At 46.2% G+C, this 27846-nt stretch overlaps 1 protein-coding gene across 10 annotated transcripts in view; it reads left to right on the top strand.

Annotated features, from left to right (window-relative positions):
• Tead1 (TEA domain transcription factor 1) overlaps positions 1-27846 on the top strand; it is a 253404-nt gene that overhangs the window by 183705 nt on the left and 41853 nt on the right. For 6 of the 10 annotated variants that reach the window (XM_047519388.1, XM_047519384.1, XM_047519385.1 and 3 more), the window contains 5 exons: positions 11345-11356; positions 12148-12282; positions 13427-13473; positions 14280-14341; positions 15536-15660. In XM_047519388.1, coding sequence (XP_047375344.1) covers positions 11345-11356; positions 12148-12282; positions 13427-13473; positions 14280-14341; positions 15536-15660 — 381 coding nt within the window. The remainder of the gene's footprint in view (positions 1-11344; positions 11357-12147; positions 12283-13426; positions 13474-14279; positions 14342-15535; positions 15661-27846) is intronic. The other 4 variants (XM_047519389.1, XM_047519387.1, XM_047519386.1 and 1 more) reach the window with 1 other exon arrangement.

Genomic DNA, 27846 nt, shown 5'->3' with positions numbered 1-27846 from the left:
CACAAAGAGGAGGTGGACACAGGCTATGGAATAGCAACAGCTACAGCATGTAAGCTCCAAAACCACCTCCATCTTCTTTTAATTTCTTTCCTCCTTCCCTGCCATATTATTCTGGGAAACTGGAGTCTTTTGTTTTTCCATCAGCTAATGCTGGTTGAGGGTTCTGGGCATAGAGCTCATCTTGATGGGATGTTAGCAGGCAGCTCCCAGCACAGAACTGGCCACATGAGTGGGAATGTGAAACCTAGGGAGCTCTTGGGGTAAGTGTGAGCACCAAGAGCCACAATGAAACACGGAGGGAATCTTAGGGATAAACTCACAAAGAACGTGCTTCCAAGTTTGAAAGTTGAAAGACAGGAGTTTTATTTTTGTGCAGGGCTTCTTGCGTGCCCTCTCATTTGAGCTCACTACAACGTGGGACCCAGTCACCCAACCTAGTAAGGGGCAAAGGCAGAGTTTGAACACAGATCCTCCTGACTTCTAAACTACTTTTCTTCCTTATGGGCTTTTATCTAGTGGAGATGGGAGAATGTTTTCAAGCAGACAGCTCCATGCCAGCACACTTTAGATAATGTGTTCTCCCGGTGTTCCTTGGAGCTGAGTGTGCAGGCTTGCTACCAGCTCACCCCTGGGCATCCACAGTTTCCCTTTGAGCCATTGGCCAGAATTTGGACTTTATTTGGGATTGACACCTTAGTGATCATCAGTAACTTAGGGCATGATCCTGGCCTTATAGCCTCTGTGTCACCACTCAGAGAGTGTTGCGACAGTCCAGGAGAGTAAGGCTGGCTGTCGGCTGTCACCTGTTTCTTGGTGATACTGCTGCCTTCCTTCCTTCCACAGACATTTCATCCTTATTCTTCCTGATCACCTGGTACCAGGATGCAGCCTCTGGTCCAGTCTGTTGGTTCTTTGGAGGGGTTAGTCTCATTGCCCCATCTGCACTCTGACTGGGTTCTGGCATCTAGTAGCACAGTAGTGAGGAGACAGGGAGGAACCTCTTCTCTGAGTTCATATTGGGGTGAGACTGAGAGCCATAGTCTTCTTTACTCCAATACTAACTAGTGAGATAAACTCAAAACACAAAGGTGAAGTCATCCCAGAAGGCAACAAGGGTAGCTTCTGGGCGCGCAGTGGGGGTGGCAGAAAGTACCCGAGATTACGTGACATATTGTATTTTGCCAAAGAAGATACTAGAGTCTTCTTGGAGAAGGTGACTGATGACTCTCCAGCCCCAGGTCAGTCCTTGATTGACTCTCTCCCCCAGGCTGGTTACTGCTATTCCACATGCTGAGAAATCAGAGGGGGAAACAGGTTTGTGGTCCTGTGAAGACCAAAGCCATGCTCACATTTCCCTGTCCTGCCACAGAGTTTGAAAAAGTTCTATGTCCACACCTGGGGCCACGGCCTGGTGCTGCTTCCTTATGAGTCTTCTTGCTTCCAAGCCTCTCCTTTCCTTACTTCCCAGGGAAGAGTGTGGCACAATTCATGAGGCTACTGGTTTGCCATTCTTTTTTTTTTTTTTTTTTTTTTTTTTTTTTGGTGGTGGTAGGGTACCTGGGTTTGAACTCAGGGGCACTGAGTCACATCCCCAGCTCTATTTTGTATTTTATTTCGAGACAGGGTCTCACCGAGTTGCTTAGTGCCTTGCCGTTGCTAAGGCTGGCTTTGAACTTGAGATCCTTCTGCCTCAGCCTCCTGAGTTGCTGGGATTGTAGGCATGGGCCACTGTACCTGGCTTGCCATTCTTTTTTAAAGGCAGTGGAACTCATTTTTCAAATTGAAATTGTACTGAAATCCTTTGTTATGTGAATGAGTAAAAACGGCTGAAGCAAATTGAAGCTCAGGCTCTCACCTCTGCAGCCATGTCCACTTTGGCTGTTCCACTGCACAGAGTTTGAGAGACCAGGCTACTTTAGGCAGCAGGAAAAGGAGGAGCCTCCAGGAAGCTCACCAGTCCCACTGAAGCTCACACTCTAAGTTTTATGGCCTGCTCACTGTTTTCTCTTGAAGAAAAGACTCACAGAGACAGTGGGGTCAGTCTCCTGTCATGCCCACAGATGAGTCATCCTAACTGCAAAGTCACTTTTAAAAATCTGTTAGACTAAGTCCCAAAGGCCAGCTCTGTGCCATTGACTGCAGTGGTTTCAGAGTGCTTCTTTAGAGGCCAGTTTCAACCCCAAAGTGTGGACTTTCATTTTAATTTTAGCAAAGGAAAAATTATTCCGGTGAATGTGTTAAGACTTCCTCATAGTTTTGAAATTTAAAAGTACAGACATAATTACCTACAAACCTTTCATTGAGAACCCAGTATATTCTAGGCCCTCATAAATATTGGGCATACAGAGTTGATGCACAGCCTGTTTTGGGGGGCCAGGACACTAAACCTTTCTGTCTGTTCTGTGGTAGGTTGTCCATAGCTAGGTGCTCTGCAAGAGAAATTAACTAGGGTCATACGGAGGCTTCCCAGAGGGAGGAATGATTAATTCTGAGTGGAGAATTGTGGAATGCCTCATGGAGGAGACCTCATTGGATCCAAGTATAGAGGAAGGTGGTGGTTTCCCACAGAGGTGGGGGTTTGGGGCACCATTAAGAGCACCCTAGAGATGGGCAGTGGGAGATGGCTGGGGGAGTCCCACAGGGAGGCCTACATGGTCCCCCTGAGGAGGGGGCGGGGTTCACTGGTCCTTTTGGGAGTAACCCAAGGTTGTTCTAGTGTGTACCTTGAAAAGATCCCTCTAGCTGTTTTTTGGAGGATAGTTAGTAAAAGGGAGGTCAAGTTGGAGGCAGGGAAACTTAAATTCCTGGACTCCTGTAAGTGTGGTTGAGAGAAGTGGGGGCCTCGACCAGAAGCCAACCCCACTCTGTGGCCCTCACCAGTCCTCTGGTTGCCCTTGGCTGGCTCCCCACTCTAGTCCATCATGACTACTTTCTGCTCTTTCTTCCTCATTGTTTTTAAAGAGTGGATTATGTTTATAAGGTTTGCCCCTAGGAACCTGCAAAATACACACCAGAACTCTTCAGAAAAAAATTTTCAATAGTAGTGTGTAAGACTTGGTGTATTAAAGTTGAGTTCTCAAAATAACAGTAATTAACTTGGAGTGGGCATCAAAATTAACTTTGAGGTTTTTATTGTTGCTAAATTTTGGATACTTAGAAGTTGGTACAGAGAAGAACATGTTAAATACTCATGTTTGTATGATCTAGAAATGATCATTTTCGTTATGACATAATCTCTTTTGTCTTTTAAAATAACAGAGATCAAATGGTTAAAACATTATTCTGTACTTTTTCTAATCTCCTCTACCAACCTTTCTTTTCCAGTCAAAACCAGTCCCCCCACTAGTCTTTCCTTGCCCTTTGTTTCCCTGAGAAAATCAAATCCAGTGAAAACTTACCTCCCCCCCCCCGCCCCCCGTCTTAAAATTAATCTAGAAGTTTACCCATTGTCAGCCATGACCTTGTGCTGGAGCTGTTGTCACCAACATAAGATGCTTTCTCTGCAATATGTAGCAGCCTAAGCCAAGATTTGGCCAATAGTTTGAAATGACCTTGAACACAGACCATAACCATAAGGGAGAATGCACATGGCAAGAAATAGAGGGGTTGGTTGAAATAGCAAGGGAGTGAGAAGATGGTGCACCTGGAGCAGAATGGCGAGGTGGATGGAGGAGGAATACAATGCATTTGTGGCGAGAGCATCAGAATTTTGGAAATTTGCATATACAGTCAGAGTTCGGTCTTCTGGGTTAAAGTGTGTAAGAGAGAAGCAAGAGCCCTGACTGCCAGTCTAGAGGTGAGCTTGAGTGACTTGGTAGGACTGCCGCCGGTGTGACTTCTGTGCAGACAGTCCTTTTGGCTCAGTGACCTTCAGGCGTTAGGTGTCTTAGAGGATCCACAGCTTGGTAACCAGGCCTGATTCCAGTTATAGAGGCAGAATCTGTGCAGTTACAGTGGGCAGGTGGCTTACAAGTCTAGGGAATATGCTTTTAGAAATTCCAAGGGTGAGAGTTAGGACTCTGCCTTGGATTTGTGCCAACAGCTGCATCTACAGCAGTGTTGCCCGTTCTGGTTTCATTTATTTTTGCCTATCTTCCCCTTTGCCCTGGTTTAGCCTCTTACTGGCATCTCCGGTTGAGTTGTGAGAAACAGCAGCATGGTCTGAGGACTAGATTGCAATGTTAGAAGTTGTTCTCCACTTTGATTGTTTCACTCACCATTAATTCATCAAAAAGTCATCCATCCACTCCCCCATTTTTTTAAGCTCCAGGGATTTACTCTCCCAGCATTAGAAAGAGTGTGAAAGTGTTTTCCATGCATTAAGCAGTCTTTCTTTCCTGTTCCGAGTTCCTGTGTAGTTTTCGGCTCTGAATCTCTTTCTGCATAGATCAACTGTCCTTACCCTGTCTGGAGTCCTCTTTCCCCATCAGCAGCAGAGAGGCCATCCTTTATTTGCTGGTGTCAGAGGCTTGTGGAAACCTCAATCCAGCTGTGCAGACACCATGACCACACCATGGACCATGTTCACCTTCACCTTCACAGAAGATGGACCATGCCACGTCCAGTTCATGTTTTGTTTGTCTGGGGAAGTGCGTGACGCAGGACAGTACTAGGAAAGTATAAGTACCTTGCCCTGCTCTGACCTCAGCAGGAGTATGTCTAAGGATACACGTTCATGTCTGGCCCTGGGTGCGTATTGGAGAGACTCCTGTACTGGTTGACATTGCATCATCCCAACAGTGGATAAAGACCCTAGCGTCTCCCATTACGTCCAGTCATTGGTGACTAATTTACAAGCAACATGCACTCCCCCAGGGCCATTTTCATTCTTGCCCTGGTGGCCTTTGTGATTTGATTTCTGAACAGGCCTTTCTTTCCAATTTACTGTTCCTTCCAATAAACACAGAACTTAAAGTTCATGTTGCCCGTTTAATTCTCCGGAGTTGAAGATCTTCACTGGGGTGTCTCTGACGTCTGCCCTGCGCTTCCTGTTTGTATCTCCACTGAATCCACCCAGGAAGGGCCTGCCACAGGGAAGACAGACCTGCTTCCCTTCCCCTGGGCCACTCTGCTCCTCAGAAGACCTGGGCAGGGCAGGAGTGGAGAGTTTCCGCACAGCAGCCTCCTTTGTGTGGCACCGAGATGCTTGGCCGAGTCGTGGGTGGGGAAGTCTCGCAGTCTTTCTGGCATCTCCCAGCCTTCGCCAGAGTCTTCTGCACGTACCTTTTTTGTGACATGTACCTTTTCTCCTGAAGATATTTTCATCACCAACTGAATTAAAACTCAGTTGGGAGGCAATTTCTTGTCCCAGATGTGATGTAGAACCTCTCATCAGCAGAGGTGCAGTGCAGGTCAGTGGGACAGTGTGGCCCTGAGCATTGAGCCTGTTGACCTTTCTGTGGGAACTGATTTTTTTTTTTTTTTTTTTTGGTACGAGGGATTGAACCTAGGGGACCTTTACCACTGGGATACATCTCCCCTCTTTTTTATTTTTTTATATTGAGACAGGATCTAAGTTCCTAAAGGCCTTACTGAGTTGCTGAGGCTGACCTCAAACTTGTGATCCTCCTGCCTCAGCCTCCGGATCAGTGGGGATTATAGACTTTGCCACCACACCCAACTTTTCTATGTGAAATGAGCCAGGTCTGGATTTTCTTTTAATGGGCATTAGAAACAACCTCATTCTATATTTTTATCCCTAAATAGAGAAACCCTGTTGTTAATTAACTTCCATTGAAGAACCTGCAATGCAGAGAATGCCCTTGAATAACAATCATTTCCAAGATTCTGTAGTGAGGACCCAAGTTCATGGGCATTGCAGATTCTGAGCAGGGTAGAACCTGGATGGCAGGTTGGTTGGTTGTGAGGACCCTGCACTAAGTGCTTGAAGCAGTCCTATGCTGGGGTGTTCTGACCCTTGCTTCACAGAAGAAGATGCAGTGGCTCAGAATAACTGCCTTGCCAAGGGTCTCAAATTTGAATTTGATTCCAGGGCTGTCTGGTGCGAAAGCCCAGACTCTTTGCGTAGTGCCCCACAGCCTCCTCAAGGAGCGTGCTGGTCAAGGATGAGGTTATCCATCTGACTCGAGATGCTGTGCAGTGGCTCACCCATGCTGAGCCCTTCTCCTGTGTCTTTGCATCTGAGGAGATGAACAGTGGCAGCTACTGCCCGCTCTGGAGCTCAGCTCCAGCCAGCTGCCATTGGGGTTCCTCTAACCTGCCCAGGGAGCCACCTTCTGCTCCATACTGTCACCTCCCAGAAAAGGGACAAAGGTCATAGGGTACCTTCTCCTGCACACTCAGATCTGGCCTGAAGCAAAGCTGCCCTCAGAGACAGGCTTCCTGGAGGGCCACAAGGCACACCTACCAGTCTCCTCATCTAAGGTCCTTTATGATGCTAAGTTCCATATCAGGATTAAAAGAACCGCTGTTGACAATTATAAAATACTAAATATAGCTCAGTATATTTAAAAATGAACAATGGTAAAAGCCTTGAAAATTTTTTCTTTGATGTGAATGGAGTCTTTGGCATTTGGAATACAATAAGATGAATTAATTGCTACTCATTAGGCGGCAAGTCAGGAAAAGTATGAATGTGGCTTCTCTCCTCCACATTAGCGGCTGCCTGACCAGAATAGCCCCCTTTTGTATTTACTCCTGCCTTCTCTAATAATAAGCAAATTAGAGATCATGGCTAGAAAAAATTCAAGTGCCCTCCGTCCTTTCTCCAAAACCATCATATAGTTTTGTGATGTTTATCTGCTCCAGGGTTGTGGCTGATAATTGCAGAGGGCATGTCAATCCACATAATACAAGGTTAGAAAAAAACATCTGCAAAATTACTTCTTAGGGAAGTATTCGGTATCTTTTTCTGAAAAAGGTGATTTTGATGTTCGAGCAAACTTGTACTATAGTTTTGTGTTCAGTTTTGTATTACCATATATTTCAAATTACAGTAGTTGGTAGTTTTGGAAGGAACCCCCCACCTCCCCCGCTCACCCCCATTGTGATGCTGGGAATTGAACCCACGGCCTTGTGCTTCATAGGCAAGTGCCCCACCAGTGAGCCAAACTCTAAGCCCTTGAGGCAAACACTTCATAACTATCAAGAATTTTTAAATTCTTCGTCTTTTTTGTCTTTGTATGTTTTTTTTCTGATATGTTGGTAGGCTTCCATATGAATAAATTTAATTGGAATCTTTAGACTCTGAAATGTTGGCCCATGTATAAACTGTTTGGATACGCTGGTTTAGTATGCTCTTCATTAACATTCCATATACGGCAGCTGTGCTATATAGTATATGCATGCTTGTGACTTTTTTGTATTACCTTTAAAATTTGTCTATGGTTAATGTCTAAAGAGTATGAGGTGAGTGATATTGCAGGATAATCAGAAGCTGGGGAAGCACTGGGGAGGAAGGAGGGTAAGACCCTCCTGATATCCGGTCTGACCCCTAACACCCCTAAGAGCACCTGCCTGCCGTGGGTCTTTGTGGTAGTGCCGTCACCTGTGTTCCATGCAGACATTTCCAAACAGGGTGTCCACTGCAGTCCTGCAGAGGAGGCTGTGGGTGAACAGTCACAGCAGCAGCCTGCTCTGCTTCATGAAATATGAAAGCCTGTTTACTTAGTAAGGAAAACAATTTGAAAGGCTTCAGGCTGAAGAGCTTCTGTCTGACCACAGCCTGCTGGACCGTGAGGCTGGGGCAGTGAGGCCTCTGATGGCACTGTGAACCAGAAATTGGATTGTGAAGAAAGTAGGGTCGGCAACGAGATGCATACGCTGATCAGAGGGCTTCGTCCGCCTTGGTTCTCAGGTCCCTTGGGCCACTTGTACTTAGAACTCACCCACCTCCCTATCAGCAGTCTAAAGAGCCACAATTCCTGCTCCTTAAGTGTTTCTCAAATTGCAGATCAAGCCAACAAGTTAGGGTTCATTTGGAGGATGGAGACTTGCCATCTCTTTCCCCAGTTCCCATTGATCTTTTTTTGTGGCTTTATTCTTCGTAATTTTAGGGATCAAGGGTCTGAAATCAGTAAGGAGGAGGCATTGTAGACTTGTCCAAGATTTTTCTAGGACACAGTTTTCTGTGCGCATGCCATATGTACACACACGATGCTCGGGGTATTTCCTGTAATCTAAGACACTGAGGATTATAACTCCATAGTGACTTAATTGCAGATTTTTAAGATAAAACAATGTGCTTATCCTTTGCAAATCTCATCCACATCTCAGAAATGTTGGTGTGAATACATCTTAGGATACAATTAGTTCGGGTGCAAATGTAGCACACACTTCTAGATGTCCTTAAAGCCTCACTTATCGGGTAGATTGACCCCTTTCCCCTTAGTGTGCAGATGAGAGGAGAGGATAGAGTTGAATGTGTAAAAGGCCGGGATATAAGACCAGAGTGACACAGGGAAGCTATTTACTCAGGTCTGACACTTACAGTTATAAATTTTCCAAAGTCAGGCATGTGTCCCTGGGCTGAAAATGACAATTGAGAGATCTGTCCATTGAAATCTCTTAACCCAGCACCCTCCGAACTCCCCTTTCAGGATAAGTGGGTCTGCGGCAAACCTCCTGGTTCTCATTTCCAGGTAGCTCTGACTATGCTTATTATCTGTTATTTATTACTTTAGATGTTAAAGAAAAAAATTAATCCTTTTAATTTTCACATGTATGTCATAGATAGAGGAGTGTTGCTATAAAATTAAACGAACAGAGCAGATCTACTACAAAAGGTAGGAAATCACTGGCATAGACATTTTAGTCCACTTGCAGAAAATTGGCTATTCTCGATTAGGTAGGTCAAGTGCAGAAAGAACCACTACTTGAGGTAAAATTTCCATTCCACACTTTGCTTTCTCTCTCTTAGGACAGGCAGCCAAGAGCTGCCCAAATGTTAACATCTACTGTCCTCACACTAGTAGTTTTTTTTTGTTGTTGTTGTTTTTGTTTTTGCTAAATGTATTAAGATGTATTTGTTTATAAGGGAATGCCCCCTCTTAGGTAAAAATACATGTAGAACCAGAAAGACATTAGAGAATAAAACACACCTTCTTATTTTCTAGATGAGGAAAATTCCAGAGTGTGAAATGACTTGCCCAGTGTAACCCAGCCCATTCACATCAGGCAGGGGCAGGCTGAGAACCAGGTCAGCTGTCTCCCCAGCAGGTACACCCTTCACCATCAGAGAGCATGTTGGTGCTGTCAAAGTGGTTGCTTTGCCCTCCTGCTTTTGAACTCTTGTTTTCATTAAGTACCCAGTGGGATGCTGGGTAATAAAAGAGTCAAACTTTAGACAAAAGAAAAAGATCATGTTCTGAAGCTGTGTGACATACACAGCAAAGATACTTTCCCACACTGACTGACTTCCCTGGTGCAAAAAAAGACTCCTTTTTCTGTGAAAAGGTTGAAGAACTTTTCCAGTAAACCTAGCAAAGAGAAGCATCTCATGGAGCTCTTAAGAGAAGGGTTATGGAGATACAGAGAACTCTTTTACACTTGGACCTGCACTTTCAATTTGTAAGTTTCCCCACCCAAGTGAGCCACACAGATCCTGTAGTTGGGCAGGGAGAATCAGCCCTGTCACCAGCATGTCATAAACACAGACCTTGCAGGTCTGTAAGAGGCCCCAGGACATTTTTTGGAATAGAGCCAAGCCCACAGCGCTTTTGTAGTTTGTCAGTCTTCAGAATTCACATCAGTCCAGCAGGAGAGAAGTCCAGGTTGCTGTTTTCCAAGGCTCCCCCAGCTAGAGCCCTGGAGAAGCCGTAGGGCATGTTGTGTGCTGAGGAAGGTGCCTGTGGTCACACCTGTGCCATTACCTCAGTTTCAGAAATCACTTGGAGAGCATTTATAACTTCTCATAAGGGGTTAAGAGATTTGGAGGCTGGAGTCCAAAATGACTGGTCCAAAGAGGAAACCAAAAAGTATGGCTTGATGTCAAGGTGTTCTTACCTCTGAATGGAGTAGGTATGACTGGATGGGCCAGGGGGCAGGTGAAGCCACAGGACATCTAAGAGTGGATTGACAGGCACTTACATCCATTTGTGTTGGGCCCAGTTAAACTCTAGGGCATGTGTACACTCCTAGTCAGTTTATTATAAAATCCCATCAACTTCAAGATTTTTTTTTTTTTGGGTCTGGTATTCTCAGAATGTGAAATATTTCAGGTGTTTGTTTGTTTAACTTAAATAAAAGTTACCCGAGGAAGCTGGCTTCAGGTGAGAGCATTTGGCAAGTTAGCAAATGGAACTTCACCTGGAAGCATGCCATATGATGAGAAGAGATAACAGGCATCACTGAGTCACTGGGGGCCATTCCCACGGGGACTAGTAATCCTGCAAGCTTCCAGGGCCTTCACAGTGTCATTTAGCTACAGCAGGTGCCATTGCAGATGCTCATATGACCATGTGCACCCCTGAAAAGCTATATTTGCAGCTCCTTAGTTTTTCAGTTGTGAGCCACAGAAATATATTAAACACAAAAATTCATGCAAGGATTAGATCCCCCCCCCCAGCTCTTTTTCAGGGGTTAATGTGAGCATTTGGAAAAATTCATATGGTGTTCTTGGTGGTTTGGGGCAATACGTAAAGTCGTGTCTACTTTAGAAGTCCCCAAAGTCGTCTTATTTTTCTCTTTACTCTTTTTTTTTTTTTTTTTTTTTTTTTTGGTGAACCCAGAGCCTCACATGAGTGAGGCAGGTACTCTACCACCAAGCTACATTGTTTTGTAGGCTTTGATTTCAAGGCCTCTTGACCTTGCTTTTGGCACCTTAACGTGTTTATTCCTCACCTCTGGTGAGATCTGTAAACTTGGAAGCTGCATCTCAGCTGGCACTCAGTGTCTCAGCCTGTAGCTGCCCTTGACCATCCCCCACCGTGAATTCTGAATGGCAGCCATAGAGGGCACACCATTGATGTGGTATTGCCATTTTGCTCTTGCCTTGATGGCATCTGGGATGGGTGTATGAACCCTCTGCCTGCAGCTAGGAACCTTCACTGGCTGACCTGGCCCAGCCCTGCGGGCAGCAGTGGGGCCTGCCATACATCAGGGTCTCACTATTGCTCCTTCTGTCCTGGGGAAGCATAGAACCAGCATGAAGGAGTGGGGGGAAGCTTTTTGATTGTCATTGGGCACCTTGTCGATGATGGATGTAGACCATACATTTCTCCTAAAATATGAAAAAAAAAATGCTAATGCTTCTATACATTTTATTGTATCCAAGTATTATATTTGTATACATATATATATATATTTTTTTTTTAACTGAAGAACAAAAATAATCCTGCCTTTGTGTATGCAATTCTTTTAACAAATTATTTATTATTGTATCCAGGTAACAAGCATGGTAAGTATTTTCACCAAACTGAGTATTCTGTATTTTAGCTGTGCTTGGCAGACTTTTTTTTGGCTAGCTTTGTGTTACCAGTCTTGGCTTTTCTAGAAAAGATTCATTTGGGAAGAGGAGAAACCACCCACCTGTAGTGTCCCCTACCTCCTGAGCTTTTGTGAGAAGCCGTGTAGCCTTAGACCCACGGCGGGGATACTTGAGAAAGCATGCGCCCCGCCAGCATGCTGCTTGGCCCGCCCCCTGTCCACCCCGCTGCTTCTGAGCTGCCCCCACCAGGTGTCTGCCAGGGCTCCCAGGCCTCGCATGACCCCAGCAGCTCCTGGGCCTGTGGCCCTGTGACCGCCGGCACACACGGGCTCCCCACGCTCTGAGGACGGTCCTGCTCCCAGTCCATGGCACATTTCTTCTCTGCTCCTCTCATCTGTGTACTTAAAAAGCAGGGCCTCTCCCACCCCTCTCCCCTAGTGTGTTAAGTAATTGGAGAAATCTCCTTCTGGAAGCTGAAAAAATAAATGTGTACTCTTCTCAGAGGCTTCCCCATTCTGTTAGAAAATGGATTCAGATTTTTTAAAAAACCTCTCCACTGGGTGTTTTCAGCGAGCGTCCAGCATTACGGTAGTGGAGCGTGTTCCAGCCTCCTGACCGTGTTGATTTATCCATGCATGTCTGCTTTTTCGGCCTCTTTTGTGGCTCTGTTTTTTAGTCCATGTGCTCGTGGCTGTGGCTGTCTAACCTGCCTGGTAGCCATGCATTCTGTATTAAGTCAGTGTGTCACTGTCACCTTCAAGGATCAGACTGCAAAGGACAAGGCCCTGCAGCACATGGCAGCCATGTCATCAGCTCAGATCGTCTCCGCCACTGCCATTCACAACAAGCTGGGGCTGCCTGGGATTCCACGCCCCACCTTCCCAGGGGCACCGGGGGTAAGTCAGGAGCCAGGTCTGGGAATGAGAGCTGCTCGGGACATGGGGTGGGTGCAGGCCTGCATGGAGACCTCCTCCTGGCTTTTCTTGCCAGTTGGGTCAGATATTAAAAGGACAGAGACCACCTTGTGGTGAACTGTTGCTGAGTGCAAAATGGTGAAAGAAAGAAAGGAAGGGAGGCAGGAGTGAAGGAGAGAGGGAGGGAAAGCAGATAGGGAGGAGGAGTGGAGGAAGAGAAAGAGCTGGTGGGAGACAAGGTAGAGAGGGGGAATCCCTAGTCCCTGGTGATGCAGAATTAAGTATTACTTTTCTGATGCCCTTTTGGGTTGTGACCTGCCTCTTCTGCACTCTTTTTCCTGATGATCCTGTCCCTGTGACCTCAGGATCACTTTGTGTCAGATAGGCCCAAAAGGAACAAAGTGTGCTGTTGGTCTTTTCATTCTGACACCTACCAAGAAGCATTATGTTATAATCTCAGTGAACCTCACGGTCATCTTAAATGCCTTTTATTGTCATTGCCATTTTACAGATGAGAAAGCTGAGGTTGCTTAGTAGTAAGACAAGAGCGTGAGTAGCTAGATCACGGGCAGATGCACAGTGATGTTCAGATTCAGCTCCAGGGCTCCGTGGCGCCAGAGGCTGCCTTTTCCCTTTATCTCATGCCGCCTCGGGCTGGGGAATGGCAGGTGCAGAAGGCCTAAGGGTCACTCACAGCAAAGCAGGTGCCTGTATTTCTTCTCTGAGCTCCTGGCCCTCTCGCTGCAAACTTGATCCACTGTTCCACAGGGCCTTCGGTGCTGGAAATCATGGAGGCAGAGTAGTACATAGGGAGCACTTCAGAGCAGAGGGCGGGAGTGGAAGATTGAAGGCTGCGTGGGCAGAGTGGTCCCCCAAAATACTCATGAACCCCTGCGGCCCGCCCAGTGCTCTGTTGAGCCGCTTATCTCCTACCCTCAGGAGGGTTTTTCAGAACAGAGGGACTGGGGGAGTCCTGGGTGGCAGGTGGGGGACCAGGATGACTACATCTGCACTTGGGGAGGTGATGCTGCTGCTGGTGGGTGACTGAACCTGCTGCCCTTCAGCAGGGGCTGCAGTCGTGTCCTGTGAACTCGTGATCCTGAAGCCTTTGCCTTTTGTCTTCCAGTTCTGGCCTGGAATGATACAAACAGGGCAGCCAGGATCCTCACAAGAGTAAGTCTGAGGAGGGCCGCAGACGACAGGGGGCTGGTCACAGCCCACCCTAGAGAACCAGTGCTCCTGTACCAGGGTATCTCTGGGCTTAGCCGAGGAAGGAAAGTTAACTGAGATCCTTAGTCATGACCTCTCAGATCCAGAAGAGGTGTAAGCACGTCACTCCTATGTTGAAGTCATATAGATGGAATAGGAAGTGGATCCCTGTTCCATTAAGGGTTTGGAAATAGGAAATGGGTTCCTGTCCCTTTATGGCTTTGGAGGGAAGAGCATGGGCCTCCCTTACCTGTAAGAGGGCAGCAGAGGTGATTCTGTAGCCCTTTCCATTCTGCTTTGCCCAGTGGCAGTACAGGAGGTGGGGGGTGGAGGGAGGTTGTCTTTCGAATAGAAAATCCTGCAGATGGCTTGGGGGCATGAGAAGCAAGCTCAGTCAACCAGAAGACGAGGACAGTTTGGGGCTAAAAGATAGAAGCAAATCCTACCTGTACATTGTTAAGAGAACTTGATCTATTTGGCCTAAAGGAGGAGAGCCTGGAGCATGTCCCAAACCTTGCCTAGACACAGTGACTGCTAACCTCTGTCTTTTTAGGGACGAAAAGAGGTTCAGAGGCAGATGTCACAGTGCATGAGAGTCAGGCTGATGTCTACCCAGCAGGTGCCCCTGAACTGGCACAAAGCCTGGTGGTTCAACCCCAGCAGGCTCCCCACAGGCAGGAACTGGTGTGGGGGGGGTCCCCATTGGGAGACCTGGGTAGTGGCCACCGCTGCATCCGTGATTTCTGATTCTTGGCACTGTTTGTCCCCAGCGTCAAGCCCTTCGTGCAGCAGGCCTACCCCATCCAGCCAGCGGTCACGGCCCCCATTCCAGGTGAGTCTCCCCCATCCTCCCTCCTGGGAGAGTAAGTGGCCTCCACAACCTATGGCCAGGCCTGTTCTCACTGTGGGGTGATGCTCGTCTTTGCCGTTGCCTTAGGTTGCCTCTCACTTGTGAAGACTTGCCTGCCCCTCGTAGCCTTGCCTCACGAGGTAGGGTAGGGGTCGGGCTGGAGCTCAGGAAGGTCAAAGGGGAGTCCCTGGCCAGGTCCTGAGTAGCTTCAGTCATTTCCCAAGAACTCTTCAGATGGGTTTGTGAAAAACAGGAAGCCCAACCACTTTCACTGAAGATCCCAGCTCACGCTCAGAAGGGAAGTAGATGCCTATCCCTCCTCACCATGAACTGGCTGTGTTGGGCGGTCCACATCCTCAGCACAGATAGAGTTTTCTTTGCCCTTTTACATACATAGATTACAATTCCTACTATTTTTGAAAAGTAGTAAACAAATCTGGTTGGCCCACCTCTCTCCCTGCCACACACTACCCACCCCCACATGTACATAGTGGAGAAATGCTCTCGTGATGTGGTATAAAAATCATTGCTCTCCGCCATAGATACCCCACGCCAAAAATATATGCACATGTTGCCCTCTGCTCCAGGACTGTGGAGCATCCTGAGGGAATATTCTATAATACTGGTGACTACAGTCTTAAGAAAGAAGTTTAGGGGCTGGGGTTGTGGCTCAGAGGTAGACCACTTGCCTAGCATGTGTGAGGCACTGGGTTCAAGCCTCAGCACCACATAAAAATAAATAAAATAAAGGTATTGTGTCCATGTAAAACTTTTTAAAAAAAAAGGAAAGACAATGGATAAACACAAGAAGTGCACAGCACAGCACCTCCTGTCTCCCAGGAAGTCTTTGGAAGCATTCCCTTGAACTCATTAGCCATTTTTAGCTTGGTTTCTAGCTGGGCCCCTTTGTCCAGGATTCAGTGTCCTTTTGCCACAGTCCTTAACCTTAGCTGAAGGTGGCTTATTATGCTATGCTTGTCCAGCTTGTCCCTGTCTCTGAGAGCCTCAGCCAGAATGTCACCCCTGCCCAACGTGAGTTCTACCCCCTAGACATGGGTGGGAAGGCACTCTTGGCCTTCCCTTCTGGACCATGTTTTGTGGGGCCCTGCCCCAGTGTCATCCTGAGGCCTGGGGGAAGGCAATGACCAGGTGTGAAGGTGACCATTGGTCTTTCAGGGTTTGAGCCTACGTCTGCCCCAGCTCCCTCGGTTCCTGCCTGGCAAGGGCGTTCCATTGGCACAACCAAGCTTCGCCTGGTGGAATTCTCAGCTTTTCTTGAACAGCAGCGAGACCCAGATTCGGTGAGTGTGCCCCAGAGGTGTGTCTTGATCCAAGACTTGCGTCTCCTTCCAGTTCACCTTCTTGCTCCTCAGTCTTCTGTCCTTCCCTTTCGCTGGTACCTGTCAGATAGATGTCCAGTGTGAAGGCAGACTTGGAGCAGCCCAGCAACTTCCCCTCAAGGAGAAGGGCATTCCTCCTGGCAGATGTTAGGACTCGAGAGCTGGGTGTTTAATGCTGCTTGCACCATAATCTCTGGGGAATACTTAAGCTAGAGGGAGAACCCTTTATAGGTTCTTGTGTCTAATAAAATTTAACAGCAGGTAACATTGATCGAGCCTTGCCATGTGGCTGGCACTGTGTGAAGGTATTTGATCCCATTTTATCTCATAGAAACACTGTGAGGGAGCACTGCCTGACAGATGAGGAAACACAAAGGCCGAGCAGCTTCTCCAGAGTTACAGGGTTTAATCCATGGGTTACAGATTCAAATGCAAGTCTTCAAAATTCTAAAGTCCAAAGAGTCATTCTACACTGCTTTTCCAAGGCTGTGTTTTCTCAAAATAGCATGTTGTTTTCTCCTGAAGGAGAAGTAACAAAGTGGCACTTTTAACAGCTTAACTAGAATGCAGTGCATTGTAATATTGTAAACACCAGTACCCCTGGCATCTGGACTCTATTTGTCATCTTCTCCTTCTCTCCCCGCCCCATCTTGTACCCATCGTCCCATCATTTCCCATACATATGTGAGCCTCCCTTCTTTCCCACCCCATGAGCCCCGTACCCTTTCTTCACACCCACTCCTTGGCTGTGCTCATAAGCCTTGCATCTGTGTGTGGGTGAGTCCAAGGCAGAAATCAAAGGAATCAGGAGTTTGTCTTTGGGATCCTCACCAACTCCTTTCCGCATTCTCCATCTCCCCATCCCACCCATCTCGGGGGCTACCAAAAGCATGTAGGTCCCAGGCTCGCTGTGTGTTGCCAACCCTGCTGTCATTCTGTCACCAGGAAAAGGTATTGTGAAAGTAGGCACAGTCTGTGCTAAGTATCTGGGATCCTGAGCAGTTGGAAGGGCCCCACAGGAGAGTTTGTGCTCCAACTGGGTGGGAAGCCTCCCGTGGGTGGGTGGGGAGATGCCTTGGGCCAGAGGGAACTTGGCAGCCATCACCAGAGCAGTGACAGGGCAACCCCTGTGTGGCCCACTGATGTCCCCGTCCATGAATCGTAAACTCTGATAGCTGTTGGTAAAATGGAGTTGCTTCAAAGTTAGGGGAAAAATAAGGAAAAAATGTAAAGTAGGTCATGGAGCCCATTAGGGAAGTGAAGCTGGTGAGACCAGGGACAGAAGGTGGCCCACAAGATCACTCTTCTCCAGGATCTGGGTGCTTTTGCAAGACAAGCGGTGCTGGGGGTTAAAATTCATGTACATGGGGGCATTTCAGTAAAAATCGAAAGAATGATACCCTTCTTGCCCTGGGCTTCCTGTTCTTGGCTTTTTGGTGGAAGTCTGGGTTTCGTCTCTGCCTCCTGGGACGCACATTCGTGTAGCTCCCTGATGTTTCCCTGGTGCTTCGTCTTCCGTCATCTCCTTCTGCCTTCACAGTTCCCCATGAGAAAGGTTTTGTTTTCTTCATTTTATAGATAAAGAAACTGAGGCCCCAGACACCTCCTTCACATTTAGAAAGTCTCTTAAATTTCCTGTTCAGTCCAAATATCTCCTCTCTGAGCAAATCTCTCTCTCTGCATGTGGTCCTTTTTTTTTTTTTTTAAAGGGACACTGCTCCAAGATGCTGGGAAGTAAAAGCCCCAAAATGACTTTTTTCCCCTAGTTGAAAGACTATGGAATATTTGTCATAGCCTCTTCTTTTTGCTGTGTTCTCCAGTTGTGGACCTGTTTCCACTTCTTCTTGTTCCTAGTGTTGTTCACATTAACATTTTTGAGTCACTGACAGATTCATTCAGTCTGCTGTATCAAAATTCATGTGCATCTGCAGGTACAAGGGACTGCAGAGAAGTGGGGCTGCTGCTGCTCAGACAGCCACAGCCTGTGCCCTGGTGGAGTGTAGCGCCTGGTGAGGGAGACAGACAGGCAGTTACATGGGAGAGCTTGTGACATTTGGTGGCTGCTAGGAAGGCAGGGTACAAAATGCCTGAGTGAGGGAACAGGCACCAGGCCAGGCCTGCTGCAGGATATGACCCTCAAGTTGAGAGGTGGAGGATTGGACAAGGAAAGAGTAAGGCACAAGAATATTCCAGAGGTGATGAACCAGAAGCATTTAAAGCAAATGAATTTGGTGAATATTTTAATAAAGCCAGAGTTCACCAAATTGCAGTGTCCAGAAATACATATATCACGCATCTTCAGAATGATGCCTACTAACCTGAATGTCATCTAGATTTAGAATTTTCCTGTTTAATAAAAAAAAGTTTGACTAAATGGTTAGGTCTCTAACAAGTGACTTCAAAGGTACTTAAATAAATGGAAGGGCTGGTGTGAGTCAACACCCTTGGGCCCCTTGAGGAAATAATTATTCTATTTATGAGTTGGGAGCCACGAGAGATTGGAGCCTTTTGAACTACAGCTTGCCAACCAGTGTTGCAGGCATTGGGGAATCAGCAGCGATGGAAACTAAATTCTTACTGTCTGGAGCCCACTCTGTTGGAGAAGACAAACCACCATGCAAAAATGTGTATGTAGAAATCCCTCTGCCTCCGTGGGGCATGCCAGAACCCACAGGTGCTCTAGTCCCCTGTGTAAAATAGAGGAGGATTACGTATAACCGATGTGTGTCTCCACTACTCTAAATCATCTCTAGGTATCTCTAATACCTGTAAGTATTGTATAAGTAACTCTTATATTGTTAGAGAATGAAAAGAAAAAAAAAATTGTACATGCTCAGGACACATGCAGTTTGGTGGTAGTATTTTCAGTCTGCAGTTGGTTGAATTGGAGGATGTAGAACCCATGGATACAGAGGGCCAGCTGTTAGAGTAAGCCAAGCTGATGGTGAGTGCTAACATGGAATAACAGACCTGCCTCACAATTGGAAGTTACTTGAATTGAAAATCTTTGATCTCAGAAAACAGTAATACCATCTAATATATATGTTGATATTTATGACTTGCATTATGATATTAAATGATATCAGATACTGCCAATAAAGCCACGCTACTACTGTGAAATTATTTTTCTACAACCTTAATCTCAGCTGTGGATATCATTTGTCATAGTCTCATGTTATGAATACTATTTTGCAGTTAAACATGTATGAGTTAAATGTATGTAAATGAGGACAGGACAGGTTGGAAACAGTCTTTTTTTTTTGGTCTTTTTTTATTTTGCAGTGCTGGGGATTGAACCCCAGGGCTTTGTGCTTTTGTGGCAAGCGCTCTACCAACTGAGCTACAGCCCTAGCCTCAGAGTCAGTCTTTGATTTAAGTGGAAATGTGAGGGCTTGTAGTGTGATTCTACTGCTAGAAGAAAGTTGTGGTTAGCTGACTAATTGAAAGGAGGAAGAATTATCAAAATCATTTAGAGCTTTCGACATGTTCTCTGGCACCAGTCTCTCAAATCATATAACGTATTCTGTACTCGGCGAATACCCGGTGCTGTTCCAGTAACGGTGTCATACCTCGGGACTCAGCCTATGCCGAAAGACTGTAATGTGTGGATGCTTTCTTTGGCTCTGAGATTTTTTTGTGATTTCCTGAACATTAATTTTTACTGTATTTTTGTTCCATTGATAGAAAGATTAAAGCCATCTAAAATATTCAACTGGTACATTTTAACAAAGTTGGATATGCTGTAGTTAAAATTTAAGAATAAATATTAAGCTATTGATTTGATAAGGAAGCTATAAAAAGTGACTGATAAATTAGCCCTAAAGCAACCTAAACTGCACATTTGGATTTGCTAAATCTTCATTGCATACATGTATTTCTCCTCTCTTTTTTTATTGGTGGTTTAAGCTCATTGGAATCATGGGATTATAAGAGGGTTTTTGTTGTTGTTGTTGTTGTTGTTGTTGTTTTTAAGTAGAAGAGAGATTGTAAGTATCATGGACAGCAAAGAAAGAAATTGACTAGCCAGGAGCAGTGCTGCCTCTTTTCTCAGTGACTCTCTGCGAGGTAGCAGTTCTATTCCCTTCTACAGAAAAGCTTGGAGAGATTACTGTCTTAGAGCTGGTGGCAGCCAGCTCTGAGCCTTTTCCCATCTCCGAGGAGAGAAGACATGACTGTTGCATACCTAGGGAGCAGCACAACCAAGAAACTAGCTTGCCCCCTCCTCTGCCTAGGGCTGCTGCCCTTAGAACCAGCATTTCTTTAAACTCAGTCTTTGACGTATTGCATGTCAGTATTGCCATCACTAAAGACTTCATGATTCTGTCACTTCTAGCAGTACTAATACTGGTACTTAGAACCAGGAGTGGTGTCAGCCAACAACTTTTAAATGTTATTTCTGTGTGCCAACACTATGCATTATCTCATTTAATCCTTATAAAGTAGCTTGACTGGTATCAGACAGCCATCTGATAATTGGAAATGGGATTCAGATCCAGGCCTGTCTGCTGACTCCACATCCTGAGATTGTGACCGCAAGGCTGTTTGGTCCATTTGTATCTGAGGAGTGGCCTGTTTTTGTCACCCAGGGCTATAAGAAGCTAATGGAAGAATAATCAGGGGATGCTCGCCCCCTGCTGGTTCTGCATCATGTGTGCACCAGACAGCACTGCCTCCCCAAGTTGGTGGTTGTTTATATTGGTAGAGAACCAGCAAGTCAGTCCCTCTGTTACCTTTGGCTCCAGTAGAAACTAAGAGAAAAACAGCAGAAGGTGAAGAAAGGAAGGAAGAGTCTAAAAAACAACGACTATTTTAGAAGTGGTTACTAATGCTAGAAAATATACTTTCTACATGGTTTTAATGTTGCATATCAAAGGAACGTCAAGTGCTAAGTGCAGGATCCTCCACCCAGGGCTGGGTTATTTAAAAAGGCTTGGCCTGAAATCAAGGTCCAGCTTCTGGAGACCCAGTTAGGCAGCTGCTTCTTTTTATACACACACAAACTCATCTTGGGGAACCATAAGCTGCATCCTGTGCATGCCTGGAGAGCAGTTTTGCTGATAAAGCTTAGATGATTCCTCAGCCCCCACCCTCTCCCAGCCCTGCGGCCTGGCGGGTTCCTTCAGCCCCCTGGCACAGCCGCATCCTGCTCCACAGCTTGCAACCCTGTCCGTTCACACTCTGCCGGCAACAGCCTGGATGATTGATGCCTCCTGTGGTCTGGATGCCAGAGTGAACAGGAACAGGAAGCGGGCAGGTGAGGGGTTTACTTAGGTAGGAGTTATGCAGTGGGAGGGAAAACTTAGGAAGGGAGAACAAGAGGGAGAAGCGAGGGGATGATTCTCCTTAGGCTGTGAAGATGCAGTGTCTGAGGAAGAAGGGAAGCTTTCTGTGATGTGGTTCAGAACAACCCTGACCCGGGAGGGCGCCCCACAGTGCAGCTGGGGGCTCCTGGGAGTATTCCAGCAGTGGTGATCGCCAGCACCTGCTGAGGCACATCGGGAACTGGGCGCCAAGCATTCTGCCGTGAGTTCAGGAACACTAAGTAACTTTGTCAAGGACCACTGCTAGGGCTGGTGGCCATGCCAGGTTTGGCTCCACTGTGTATCCTGAGCCACTTCGCTCAACTTTTGAAGAAATGATGACACTATGCAAGAGTAAAACAGCCACCTCCGAAGTGTGAGCTCCCCATCAGGGCTAGATGTCACAGGCCCTTCAACATGTTGTAGGGAGCTGAGCCGAGCTTTCTCTGAGTTGCTTTTCTAACCTTTCCTGGATTGTTTCAAGTTTCTGTGATTCTTCTCAAAGCCCAGGACAAGGAGCAAGAGAAGCAAAGTGTTCCCTCCTGTGTTCTAGAACATATCTTCCATCGTGCTCTAGTGGCATCCTCTCCTTGTAGAATGGAGAACTGATGTTTGAATCTGTACAGGTTCTGGGGGACCTGGGGAACTTGGGGCTAATGACTTTGCAGCTTGGCCTCAGTTTCCAGTTGGTGAAGTGGACATAACCAGTTTTCTCTCTCTTTATTACTGTGGTAATTATACTTAATAACATATCTGGATATTCTGACTACTTCACAAATGGTTTTTGAACTTGTCTTATAGTAATATATTGGGAGATCAGGCTATAGAACTGAATAAAGGACAGGCTTGGGCACTGTGCTTACTGGATAGTTGGGAATCTGTTGAAATTCAGGTTGGATCCAGAATTTTTTTTAAAATAAATTTTTTGTACAGGTGAATTCACATGGTCAAAAACCTACAAGCATAAAAGAATGAGAAACTTCCCTTTCTTCTAATTCCCGCCCCACACCCAAGAAAGTAATCATTGCTACTACTTTCTTAGGAATCTTTCTAGAAGCTTCTAGAATGTGGATATGTATTCTCCACCCACCTCCCTGTTTAAAAGAGGCTGTGATCTAGTATATGCTTCAGGAAGAGAGTAGCTGTAGCATAGAGAGGATGGGCTGGAGAGAAGGAAGTGATACTGCTGGTCCAGGCAGTTGCTGACGAGGACCAAAAAGACCTTGGGGATTAATTAGCTGTGAGAGATGGAAATGGAACGACTGAGCTTTTGAGGCTGAGTTTGTTGGTACAAGCTGAAGAATGATGGAATAGAAGGGGAGGCAGGATTGCTAGGAATTGTCAGGGTGACAGTGTACTTTCTTCCCATATGTGGTAAAGGTGTTGGAATTGGTATTGGAAACAGACTCAGAGAGTTTAACATAGCCCAGGACACAGTTATTGCACAGCAGGGTTGGCTATTTGAACTTTGTCAGAATCAAAAACCAGGGCTTGAGGAATTTTAGGGAAAGTAAAAGCACCACACAGGAAGGACTGGTCATTCACAAGTGCCTTCCCACATATCATCTCAGAGTGTGGGAAAGTGAGGCTGACCTCACCACCTGGGGAAGTGGGAACCCAGATGTAGGTCTCACAGACAAACATTTGCAGTAAGGGGAAAGTCACGGTGCTTGATTTGGGCTCCAAGAGAGGAGTGAATTCCTGAAGGTGGCCTCTGCTTGGGTGTTGGAGCACCTCAGACAGGAGGCAAGGAGCTCTTTCTCCTGTAGCATCTGACCCCTTATCTTCATTACTGAGAGGCTGGAACAGGCCAGAGACCCGGGGCTTCCAGGTTGTGGGGGTAGGAGTCAGCAGTCCTTATGGCCTAAGGAACCTAGGTTCTCCCCTCTGGGGAACTGCAGGCCTCTGGCTGAGACTGCTCTGAAGTTCTGCAGATACCTCCTGCAGATAAACTTATTCCCTTCCCAAGGATGATTTAATTCTCATATCTTTATAGCCTCTTTTGAAGGCCTACATTGCCAGATTGACTAACATTCCAGATCTTGACTGCGGTTTGGAGGATGTGACCAGAGCAGCTTCAAGGAAGTGCAGCATTGATGAGCCCCGTACAGGGAAGCAGGGCGTGGCGGTGTATGAGGAGTAGGTCAGAGAAGTAAATCAGAAGCAGGGTTTCAATTCCAGATTGCCAGGAGACCCCTGCCTGTGTCTTGGACAGGCTAGAAAAGGGCAAGGCTCACTGGGAAGTTTTCTAACAGTGGTTCCATCTTGGAGTGGGGAGTGGCGATCAGGCAATTCCCATTTCTGGTCCTTGGTTTAGCAGCCGCTTTCTCTCCCCTCCTTCAGTGTTTGCATGTGGCTTTCATAACGGTCAACAGCACACAGCACCTGTGCAGCTCCCTAGGGCCTGCACAGAACTTTCACATTTATGTTTCATCTAACCTTTATGTTGGCCCCTGGAGATGAACAGACCAGGCGCATCCATGTGTTCAGATGAAGAAGCCAAAGCCCAGAAAGGTTAAACTTGCTCCCAGCCACACAGCTCAAAAGTAGCAGAGCCTGGTTTCTGACTCATGTGCTGTTAATATGTCCATCACATGCTTGGAATAAATGGTCAAAGTACATTTGGCATTCTGTGCTCCTGGAGGAAGGCTGCAGCTGGTTTCAGAGTTGGATGTGTCCAGTCCTTGGGCCTCTCCAGGGTTTTCCTCTTATGTTTTAGCAAGTACCGTCTTCCACTAGGACATGGGAGGCGGAATGCCTTCCCAGGACGGAGGCGATGGCGAGGCATGGCCTGGGCCCCGGCCCCCTGCAGTCCTGTGTGATGCTGAGCTGTCCTGTGAGCTCATCTGCACCCAGCACACACCCTCCTGTGGCAATAGCCTACTGCTGGGTGGTTTATTCTGTCTCTGAGCAGGTCTGGGAACTTACCCTCTTTCTTCATTAGCCTTTGGGGATGAGGCAATTGAAAGCATCTGGAAATCCGGGTTTTATAGACATTTCACGGAGGCCCCAGCCAGGCCTCCATCTGCTTTCCTTGGCAGGTCAGTTCCCCACCCGCCTGCCTTCCCAGTGGCCATCCCACACTCAGCTGGAGGGCCTTTTTTGCTGCACTTCTTTCTCCTAAGGAAAACAGCAGCCCCTCTGTGGATATGACGGTGAAAATGGGAGGTTGGGAGGGTGAATCCCCCTGTGAGATCCTGGAAGTGTTTCTAGTGATGTTTCTCTTCTGGGAAGAGCACAGGCCAAGAGATGCAGCAGCATGCAGGGTGAGGTGGCCAGGATAGGGCTGATGCCCTGCGTAGTTAGCAGAGAAGAGAGCTCACTGCGGGTTCACTTCCTCCCTAGTAGAAGCAAAGTGCAGCCACCCTGCTCCCACCCCACTCTGGCAGTTTGTGCAAGTCACTTTCTTGGGTTGGCTCCACAGCCATTCCTTGTCCCTGCAGGGCTGGGGGGACCATCACAATCTGCCCTGGGTATGGCTGGACCCACAGTCCAGTGGGAACGTGACACGATGTAAATGTAGGTGATTTGTCCTTGTTCTGTTCCAACTTGTACATTAGCATCCCTTGACATGAGTTATTTGTCTTGGTTTCTTTAAATTCTTAACTGGATTATAATTTTTTTCTCTTGGTATTATTTGACAGCAGTCATTTTTCAAGGTTTTACTACGTTCTTCAAATACTTGGAATTTTTGGGACAAATTTAGGAGAAGGCTGCCACCTTCAGGCCAGTACACTGCTCTGGCATATTGTAAGGCACAGGTTTGTAGGGCTTTTCTTTTCCTTTTCTATGAAAATGAAACTGCCTCATCAGAAGTCTCTAGAATGGATTAGCAATACTTTAAAAGAAGAAAAATTATATATATATAGATAGATAGAGAGAGAGAGAGAGAGAGAGAGAGAGAGAGAGAAAGAGAGAGAGAGAAAGAAAGAAAATAAATCCCCCGTGACCATTTTTATAAGTTCTGTTCTGGTTTGTCTCATCTGCAGTGTTGGGCAACCTCCCAGGCTACCCCCAGCCCACTTTTGAGTACAGTTGTTGTGTGCTGCTGCAAAGGGACCCCCAGGATGCGGAGATCTAGGGAGAGCACTGGGTGTCCAAGTGAGGTACAGGGGCCAACTCGGAGGCCTCCACGTCAGCCACCCTGCGTTCCAGTGCCGATGGTATTATCCCCACCGTAGGAATCACACCGATGTGTCTGAAACTTTCCTCCCTTCATTTCTGTTTTGTAGCTGTCAAAGGGACGCACTGATTTCAAATTAGCTCATCTTAAGAAGCATGCTTAGAAGGGCAAATAATAATGACATTATGTGCTAGGCACATTGTCATATAGGGAGCATGAGAAAAGGGACCTGTAGAATAGCTGTAGGGGATAGGAAGGACCTTTATTCAACCCCCATGGGATCCAGATAGCCATTTGCAAGCAGGTATGTTGAGTTTTTAAGATTGCATTCGCCTTTGTTCCTATTCGAAACTGCTATGAAGAACAACTGAAGAGACTATAGGAGTAGAAAGAGATAACGGGCATCTCCCAAAGTCATAATAGAAATCCGTGTGCTAAGGTTACGTCAGGTGCGACCATAGCCCCAGGTGGTTTTGATCCAGGTGGGGTTTTGCTGGTACAGTATCTGTCTTCTGGGGGCCCTACATGCACCCAGGTGCCTCAGCTCCTGCTCAGCCGTCCCGAGATCTTGAACTCTATAAAAGCTTTGCAGTCTGACTCAAGTTCCTTTACAGTTCAGGGAACTTGTGGCCAACATAGAGTAAACATCCCGAAGTCATATTTTTGTTTCCTTTTATAGTTCATTCCCTTCCTAAAAACTCCATGATGTTCCAAAATAGTTTTTGATTGACTATTTGTTTAAGAAAGTAACACCTGTGCATCATGCATGAGCCTCATCCAGCCACAAGGCCCATAAGGAAAAGCAGCAGTCTGCTGCCCTGTGCCTCCTGCCTCCCAGTTCCACTCTTTAGACAGCTCTGCACAGCCCTTTCAGCCATTTCTTGGTGTGTCTATCTCCACATGTGTAAATAACATGCTTATGTTGTATGTCTCATTCTACCGTTTTAGACATCACGTATTGACATCTAACTGTGGAGGCCTATAATTTAGCTCTCTAAATTTGGCCTGCACCACCTACTCTCCACTCTTCCCCCACTTCCCTCTACTCTTCCTTCCCACTTTCAAATAACTTTTGGTTTAATTAACATTTAGTGTACATTTTGCACACAGCACTGTAACATATTAGAACCACTTCCTTAATGACAAAGGTTTTGTTTTTTCCTCAGTAAGTCATTGCCTCCTTTTATTTTTATTTGTTCTGTTTTTACACACCTGCACAAATTCATCCTTAAATTTTGTACCAGCACTCTTAACACTCTCCAGATGATGGTGTCAATCAGGGAATCTCTCAGGTCCATTCTCCGTGGTGACCTCCCTCCTGTCCACTCTGGACTTGTTGCTGACCAGGTCAGTGTCCAGCTGTTTTCTGGTTAGTTCCTTGACCTTTCTTCTGGGACCAGCCCTATCTCTACCTTTTTTAAATTTACTTTCTCATCTTTTAGGCACATGTCCTTCTTTAGCTGCTGAGAAAAGGTGCTCGGAAGGTTGTTTTTTCTGAGACCTGATATATCCAAGAGTGGATTCTATTCTCTCATGTCATGGATCATTTGATTTTTACCTTGGACTTGTGAAACTTTATTCACGTTTTCTAAGTAGATTCTGCATATGTTCTTGTTAATGAATAACACTGTACTGGAAGTTATGTGATGTGCAGGAGAGATAATAATGGCTTTCTTTAATGTCCTCATCTTCTCTGTAGGAATCTATGAGAGTATATGTTTACATAGGCACCATATCATTTTGACTATGGAAGCAATGAGCTAGTTACATACAGTCTTTGTTGAGTCTGAAGATGAGCACCTTGTGGTCTTAGCTCATGGATTTTTTCCTATGCCCAACACAGTGCCTGGCATATAAGAGATGATAGGTGTGCTGGTGGCTTTACTAAAATCTATCAAATAAATGTGCAGAGAGAGTATCATTTCTGTTGCTGTCCTTGGTACGTTGAGGATCAGTTGTGCCTCTATTGAGTGCCTATGAGACTTTTTAAAATCAAATGAGTCAAAGTAACCTATTTGAGGTATTGAAGAAAAGTCTAGTCTTGGGCTTTGGCATAATGTGTTTCTGCTCACATATTGCCCCAGATAACCTTCTTAGGAGAGTATTTGTTTTCTGCCCTATATGATTGCCCACCCGCCTTTGTTTTGTTTTGTGTATCACCTATAGTTTGGGGGAAAAGTACCAAAGACTGAGGAAAAAATTAGATTTATTTGGGAAGAATGGTGGAAAGCATGCAAAAGATCTAGCATAACCAGATGTGGTAGTATACGCCTGTAGCCAGTGACTCAGGAGGCTGAGGCAAGAGGATTACAAGATGGAGGCCAGCCTTAGCAATTTTGTGAGGACTTTCACAACTTAGTGAGACCCTGTCCCAAACTAAAAAGGGCTGGGGATGTGGCTCAGTGGTAGAGTGTCCCTGGGTTCAATCCCCAGTACCTTCCACCCCCACCCAAAAAGAAAAGAAAAATCTAAATCTAGCCTTTTTCTCTCATAAGGAGAACTGGCAGAATAGTAAGTAGTGACAGCTTCACCAAATCATTTTTAGAATTTTAATTTCATGAAAACTTAAACCTCAGTATATCAGGTAGATTCTTCTTTTGAGTCCTCTGCCCTGCGCAGGTTGAGTTAAGGGGAGAATGAGGTCTGTTTGTTTCGATGTTGTGGTCTCCAGGACACCTTTAGTCCTTTGTATTCTTAGAAACAAAGTCACCTCTTGGCAGGAGT

The sequence above is a fragment of the Sciurus carolinensis genome, chromosome 11, assembly GCF_902686445.1.
Source record: "Sciurus carolinensis chromosome 11, mSciCar1.2, whole genome shotgun sequence".
NCBI classification, from domain to species: Eukaryota; Metazoa; Chordata; class Mammalia; order Rodentia; family Sciuridae; genus Sciurus; species Sciurus carolinensis.
This window is presented reverse-complemented; position numbering and strand designations above follow the sequence as displayed.